The sequence below is a fragment of the Globicephala melas genome, chromosome 15 (genome assembly GCF_963455315.2).
Source record: "Globicephala melas chromosome 15, mGloMel1.2, whole genome shotgun sequence".
NCBI lineage: Eukaryota > Metazoa > Chordata > Mammalia > Artiodactyla > Delphinidae > Globicephala > Globicephala melas.
Genome location: NC_083328.1, coordinates 59,481,250 through 59,488,917, shown reverse-complemented (window position 1 = coordinate 59,488,917; position 7,668 = coordinate 59,481,250). Strand labels below are relative to the sequence as shown.

Below are 7,668 nucleotides of genomic sequence, written 5' to 3'. Positions count from 1 at the left end.
AACCCTCGGACCTCTGGTCGCTCAACTCCCCTTTTGACGCCCCCATTCAGTAGGAAGTAGCCAGAGATCAGAACGCCACCCCATTACACCAAAGATGTCGGGATGTAAGGCCAACTGGCCCGAGGCAGGGGAACGCAATCAGACTCACAGGTTGCATCAGCCCAGAGCTCCCACCCACCCAGTCCCAGGAACTGACCTGGTGACTTTCCACCCGGCCCAGCCTTCCCGCCTTTTGAGGGGCGGGACTAACGGTCCCAAGACTGATGCGACCGGCACCGGATATTGCCACGATACCCGAATAAGGACTACTCTGCGCCCTCCCGGATTCGCCACACCCCTTTCCCTTCTTCCCCTATAAATTCTGCCCAAACCCTCGCCCGGGCGCGACTTCTCTGGCCCCCTTTCTCTCGGACCAGTGAACCTCGTCCGGGAGCGTACCCAAATAAAGATTGTTTAAGCTCTCCTCCGTCTTTGGTGCCGTTCCTTACAGATATTAATATCCCTTTGTTATGGATGAGCAAATTGAGCTGTGAAAACTGAGGTCATTGGCCCCACGTGACAAAGCTGAGATTTGAAGCAGTCAGATTCAAACTAGGGTCTCCCTGAGTCCACAATCCTTTTCTTTCACTAAACCCAGAAAGATCACTGGAGCACCCTGAAACACAAGCAGCTATGGTAAAGAAAACAAGATGACAAAAGGTGGTATTAACCCCACCCCCTCAACTACCCAAATTTTATCAATGCTTCTGAAGCACCAGTTGAGACAGATGAGGTAGGAATAAGGATTGCGTCCAGTGCTAACTTTAGTTAGGGAATCTGTGTGAAGGCGTTTCTTGGAGAGTCTGATCCAAAGAGTCCTTTATCCAAAATGTCAGAGCAAAGAAGTAGAAGTATAAGCCGCCTATGCGTGGAGGCTGCCTGTTAACTCTGCCACTTGGCCAAGTGATTTAACTCCCATCTCCAAGCCCCTGCCTCCTGTAAAATGGGTATAATTACAACATTGTTTTGGAAGATTCCATGTGATAAAGCTTGCAGTGTGCTTAGAACACTATCGAACACTTAAGCGCTCAATATAATTGTCATCATGAATATGATGGAGGTCTTCTTAAAAAATAATTCAGTATGACTTACTTGGAAATGTATCAAAAAATAAGGAGTGATGGATACAGGCGTAGTGTGATAAGGTATAGTAAAATTTTAATGAAAGATAAAATAGTTAAAATGTTCACTGCAAAATTCTTTCCACTTTTTGTATGTTTGAAAATGTCCATAATCCAACGTTGGAAAAATAATGCATTGTGATCTGCTCTGGGAGGAGGAAGGGCTAAGTTTTGTCTTTGTTTTTTTAATAGAAAAGGTACAAAAATGAAAACAAAATGGGCGAAATCTTCCTCAACTCTCTCCCGCCTTCGGGCTGTGGGCCGTTAGTAAAACTGCTTGAATGAAATCATCGAGGACCGCTTGCGAAATACCAAATCCTCGAGAGCGAGGCCCAAGGCTGCCAAAACCTCGCGAGGGACAGGGACGCGATCCAAGCTCCGCATCCCACTTCGGTGCCGAGGAGGTAGGGTTGGAGCGAGCACTAACGGAAACGCGGCCTGGCCGTTACCAGGGGGTTCCCGGCCCGCGGCCGCTGACCGCCGAGCGCCGCAAGTAAATACCTTAGCGGGGCGGGGGAGAAAAGCGTCGAATTTCAAAAAAAAAAAAAAAAAAAACCCCAAACCCCCACAGCCCCGGGCGGGCGGGCGGGCGCTCGCCATGGGCGCCCTTTGGCTGCGGGAGTGAGTGGAGGATGCTGGGAAGGAGGTAAAATGGCCACCGGCGGCGGCGCGGAGGAGGAGAGGAAGCGGGGGCGGACGCAGCTCCTGTCCCTTGCGCGCCCGGCGGCCCGGGCCGAGGAGGCCGAGGGCGGCCGCGAGAAGATGGGCTGGGCCCAGGTGGTGAAGAACCTAGCCGAGAAGAAGGGCGAGTTCCGCGAGTCGCGGCCTCCGCGGCGGGAGGAGGAGGGCGGTAACGGCGCGCGCGGCGGGCTCAGCGTCCCCGCGGGCCTGGCGGCGCCGGGCCTAGGTGACTTTCCCCCGGCCGGCCGCGGGGACCCGAAGGGCCGCCGGAGAGACCCGGCCGGCGAGGCGACGGACGCCCGCAAGAAGAAGGGCGCAGCCGAGGCGGGCAGGAGGAAGAAGGCCGAAGTGGCGGCCATGGCGGCCCCGGCCAAGCCCGACGCGGCCGAAGACGCGGCCGAGCGGCCCCCACAGGACGAGCAGGCGACGCCGGCTGGCCCCGCGGCGGGCCCGGGCAAGGGCCGCTTCCTCGTGCGCATCTGTTTCCAGGGAGACGAGGGCGCCTGCCCAACCCGGGACTTCGTGGTGGGCGCGCTCATCCTGCGCTCCATCGGCATGGACCCGAGCGACATCTACGCGGTCATTCAGATCCCTGGCAGCCGGGAGTTCGACGTGAGCTTCCGCTCGGCGGAGAAGCTGGCCCTATTCTTACGCGTCTACGAGGAGAAGCGCGAGCAGGAGGACTGCTGGGAGAACTTTGTGGTGCTGGGGCGGAGCAAGTCCAGCTTGAAGACGCTCTTCATCCTCTTCCGGAACGAGACGGTGGACGTGGAGGACATCGTGACCTGGCTTAAGCGCCACTGCGATGTGTTGGCCGTGCCGGTGAAAGTGACCGACAGGTTTGGGATCTGGACCGGGGAGTACAAGTGCGAGATCGAGCTGCGCCAGGGGGAGGGCGGGGTCAGGCACCTGCCGGGGGCCTTCTTCCTGGGGGCCGAGAGGGGCTACAGCTGGTACAAGGGGCAGCCCAAGACGTGCTTTAAATGTGGTTCCCGGACCCACATGAGTGGCAGCTGCACACAGGACAGGTGCTTCAGGTGCGGGGAGGAGGGGCACCTGAGCCCTTACTGCCGGAAGGGCATCGTGTGTAACCTCTGTGGCAAACGAGGACACGCCTTTGCCCAGTGTCCCAAAGCGGTTCACAATTCTGTGGCAGCTCAACTAACCGGCGTGGCCGGGCACTGAACACCCGCCTGCCTGCCAGGGTGAACACAGAGCCAGCTTACCCCTCTTAAGTGCCAAAACTTTTTTTTAAACCATTTTTTATCGTTTTTGAAGGAGATCTTCTTAAAACTACAAGAGACATCTCACTTTGCCTTCCTAAACTGAGTTTACTCCATTTCAGCCTTTCCTGAATTTGGTGACTCTGTCATCAGTAACGACTACCGACCGAGAACTGTAGTGTGGAGATATGTCTCCCCTCCCTTGTTTAAAATTTATTTTCATTTTTGTATTTGGAGATATTTTTTCTGGTACTTTTTACTCCCCACCCCTTGTCTTCTCCCCGGATTTTCATTCTTCCGGCTGCCTTGCTCATCTTTGTGCCCCAGTGCTAGGTAGGGGCCTAGCACATGGTCGGCACTCCATCAATGTTTGTTGAATTGAGAACATTGTTGACCCTGGCTTCTGTCAGGGTGTCTATCTTTTGCAGCTCATCCCGTCCCCTTTTAATTTGCTGCTTCTAATCTATGTGGTCTGAGAATTTGTGAAACCAGTGTTGTTAGAAGTGTATGTAACCTGAGTCAATAGGCTCTGAATGGTGGCCAAGGGCCTCTCTTATGGCATTAAAATGCATGGACTTTGTGACAGCGCTTTCAGTGGCTCAGAAACCATTCTTCACAGAATCATGGAATCTAGAATTTTCCTGCTGGAAAAGACCTAAAAATTGGTCTAGACCAATCCACTGGTTTTCCAACAGATGAAACAAGACCAGAGAGGTTAAATGACTGGGTCAAAAATCACATAGCTGTCTGGTGCCAGAGCTAGCCTAGAGTAGAGTTCCCTGACCCCAAGCCCGGTGCTCATTCCACTACCTCTCACACCTCACAACATTTTCCTCAACACTTGAGGGCCCAGAAAGTCTGCTCTTTCCAGAATAATAAGCCCAGGGGAATGCTAAGAAATCATCTGGGGAAGGAAGCAGAAGATTTGGCAGGAGCTTCAGAATACTTGGGAGATACGGAAGGGACAAAGGAACATAATCCAGGGTGTACTCATTGCCCCCTGGGGTACCATATCTGGATTAAAGTGGCCCCGCTCCTTTGTGGCCTTCCCCTTCCCCGTTCATTGCCATCAGTGAGAAATAGAGGTGCTCCTGAGTAAAGGTTTGCATTTGCATCTTAGCCTCAATAGCTAGCGTCCCCAGAGAAGCAGCCGACTGGAGCTCATCTGCAACCTCCGGACTCTCAGGAGAAAAACAGAATTCCAATGAGCTGTTAACTCTAAAATGTACTTGGGAAATAGTCCAAGCTAGAGGGCATTGGGTCTACTAAGTGTTATCAATTTAAAGTAGAAAAGACAGTTCACTGCTTTTCTTTTAGTTTTTGTCTTTCCTTTATGTTTTGCTATTTTCTTGTGGCTTAGAATGTAAAATCGATTGTTTAAAGTTTTGTTCTGAATAAATATTTATCTTTTGTATTGCTAACACTGCTGCACTATTTCCTTTCAAAATGTTAGATGCATAGGTTCACAGACCGTTGTTCAACCCAGGCTTCCCACACACCATTTGTTTACTCTGCATATACATTTCCAGCCCGCAGGCAACACTTAACACCTACTATGTTTTCCCAGGCCCTTGGGAATTGTTACCTAAACCTTTGCATCAAAATCACTTAGCATACTGTTAAAACTAAAGTGTTAAGTCCTAACTCAGTTCCCAGCAATGGGAATCACTGGAGTGAGTGAACTATTTTTAGTAAGCACCCCAAGCAACTCTGATGGGCAGCCAGGTTTGAGACCACAGTTCTGAATGGTACTAACAGGACTGAGAGGGACTGCCCTCAGGAGATTACAAACCAGTGGGAAAAACTGAGGTAGGATGTCAGTTTCATCATCTTAACAGTTATTGGAAGTGCACTGAATTGGATACAAAGTGTTCATGGGCTTTAGAAAAAATGCCATCTCTTCCAACTATAAGGGAGGAAGAGAGAAAGGGTCCAGGAAATTTCCCATAGAGCTGACTCACTCCTCCAAGCTAGCCCTGGAGACTCCAGACACAACCCTCTGAGGGATTTTCTAGCCCTGAGATGATAAGATGATCTGATCCTAAGAATTAATGTTCCCAGTATATTGATTCTCTGACTCAGTGATTTGAGGGGATTTCCAGAGCTGATCTGGTACAGTTGAGGCCTGGTTGGCTCTTCAGAATCCTGCCTTTCAGAGCCAGCTCAGCCTTTCTCCTTCCTGTCTCCCAAGGCAAACACAGTCTTCCCTCCTCCTTCCTTCCCTCCCTCCCTCTGTCCTCTCTCTCCCCCTCCTCTGCCACGGGTTTCCCTCCCGCACTGTGCTGGAGGCCTGACGTGGGGGGAAAAAGCCTGTATTCATCATAGTCCCCTCCCCCTTCCTCCTAGCAGGCACTGTGCCAAGGAGCCTCCTTGGAAGGAATCTTCCCTCTCTCTGCCCCTCCCCCCCAACTCTACTGGAGAGAGCAGAGGAAGAAACTGTTTCCCTGCCCTTCCCCTCCCCGCCCCCCTATCCGCTTCAGGGCCTCCAGCCTGGCAGTCTGGGGACTGAGCCATGGGCTGGAGCAGAACAAACCTCCCCCAGCTTCCTCTCCTGATCTAGCAGCCCCCAAATTACAATCCCTCACTGTTCATGGGCTCCTGGGAAGTGTGTGGAGATCCCCAGCCTGAGGCTGGCTGACTAGCTGACATTCATTCGTTCAGCTTACAACAATACTGAAGGCCATTAAGAGCCAGACCCGACAAAAGGCACTCTGCATACGCCCGTGAATAAGACTGTGCACTTGCAGAGGGAGCTACAGATAAGTAATAAGGAAGCAATTTTTAAAATAATATTAAGTATTTTTTAATGTTCTAGAAAAGAGTATAGAATTGTCTCAAATGCAGTTCTACTACAAGAGATGATGTCTCGACTGAAACCTGCAAAATGAAAGAGTCAAGTGAAGAAGGAGAAGATATTCAAGCAACAGAAGCAGCCTGTGCAAAGACCTGGAGACTAGAGCACAGGGTGTGTTCAGGCTGGCTGGAGAGTCACAGGAAGATGTGGTTGGGAAAAGGCCAAGAGGAAGTGACAGGGTTTGTCAGTGTATTAAGAGGCTTGATTTTGTCCTAACACCCTCCACTCTGGCCGCCTTCATTCCATTCATTTAACACTCTAACATTCGTATGTTAAGCACCAACTCTTTCAAGGCAACGAATTGCAGCAAAATAGTCAAGCACTTTGGGGCTGGAATTCTAGAGTCACACAAATATATAATCTGTAATAATGCATTGAAAGAAACATACAGAGTGACATGTTTAATAAGGAAAACTGATCTGTTCTTGGGGGGGTCAGGGATAACTTCCCAGACAAAATGTTTGAACTGAGATCAAAAGATTATATAAGAAGTTAATTGAAAGGTGGGGGTGGGGGTTAAGTGGTGGTAAGGGTATGAGCCTAGGTTTGCGTAAGGATAACAAGTATAACAACCCTATAGTGGGAGGAGGCACAGTGGATTCTAGAAACCAAATGAAAGCCAGTGTTTAGAAACAAACCACTCTAGGTATTGAGGAAAGTGATGGGCTCTAGGCTGGATATTAGGAATGATTCCTAGAACACCATGGAACTGACCTACCAGGGGAGCTACTACCTCTTTCACAGTCAGAAAGGAGCCAGGAGGCCATCACTGGAAAGGCCGAGTTTGAGAACACGCTGTGGAAGCTGCCACTCAAGGACAGGATGCCACTGCCAATGCTACTGCTAGAACAGTGGAATGTCAAGCCCTTGAAGCCAGAGATCATACACTAGAGTCTCCACAACCTTACTTAAAAGCAAAATCAGCCAATATTGTTTGACTTCTGCCTACTACCACCTTCCAAACCTCATGTAAGTGTACCTAATTGCTGGAGCCCTAGCTGCAAGGGAGTCAGGAAATGCTTTTGCTTTCCAGTATGAGTAGCACAGAAAGCACACTAACAGTGGGAATGGGAGCTGTCTGCCGACCATCCACATCTGGCACAGCCAGTGTGGCTACAATGCAGAGAGGGGGAGGGAGATGATGGTACGAAATAAGACTGGAGATCTCTTGGGGAGGTCTGGTCAGCCATGTTTAGAATTTGAGTCTAAGAATGATGAGGCGCCGTTGAAAAATTTTTGAGCAAGGAAGTGACATGATCACGGTTATATTTTTAAAAGACCATTCAGGATACTTTGTAGAGAATGGGTCAGAGAGAAACCCAGGTGTAGAGAAGTCCAGTTTACCAAGGTGACAGATTGAGGGTACCTTGGACCTGGATGATGCAGATAGAGAAAAGCAGGCAGGGTAAAGAGATTTTTAGGAGTTTAAGTTAACAAGACTTAGACATAGGCTGGAGGAAAAGTAAGTACCAAGGATGACACCCAAGTTTCCAGCTTCTGCAATTGGATAGATAGTGGGGCCACGCCCTGAGGTGTAGAATAGAGGAGAAAATCCAAGTTTGGGCCGAAGGTCTTCAGTTTGATTTTGGCTGTGTTGAGTTTGAGATCCCCATAGAGGATGTCTAAAAGAAGGTGTGGGATGGGTGGTTCGAGATCCACAGGTCTTAAATTCTAAGGAGAGCTCTGGGCTTGAGATATAAACACAGGTGTCCTCTAGCAATGGTTTTCAAACTCTTTAACCACATTCCAC

At 50.1% G+C, this 7,668-nt stretch overlaps 1 protein-coding gene across 1 annotated transcript; it reads left to right on the top strand.

Moving 5' to 3' along the window:
- The first annotated feature begins 1,741 nt into the window (after nucleotides 1-1,741).
- ZCCHC3 (zinc finger CCHC-type containing 3) lies at nucleotides 1,742-4,485 on the top strand. Its single transcript, XM_030830983.2, has one exon. The coding sequence runs from the start codon at nucleotides 1,812-1,814 to the stop codon at nucleotides 3,024-3,026; it is 1,215 nt and encodes a 404-aa protein (XP_030686843.1). The 5' UTR covers nucleotides 1,742-1,811; the 3' UTR covers nucleotides 3,027-4,485.
- Nucleotides 4,486-7,668: the final 3,183 nt, after the last annotated feature.

What these genes read in the sequence shown, in the direction of transcription:
- ZCCHC3 (XM_030830983.2), top strand. Translation starts at nt 1,812, where the DNA reads ATGGCCACCGGCGGCGGCGCGGAGGAGGAGAGGAAGCGGGGGCGGACG.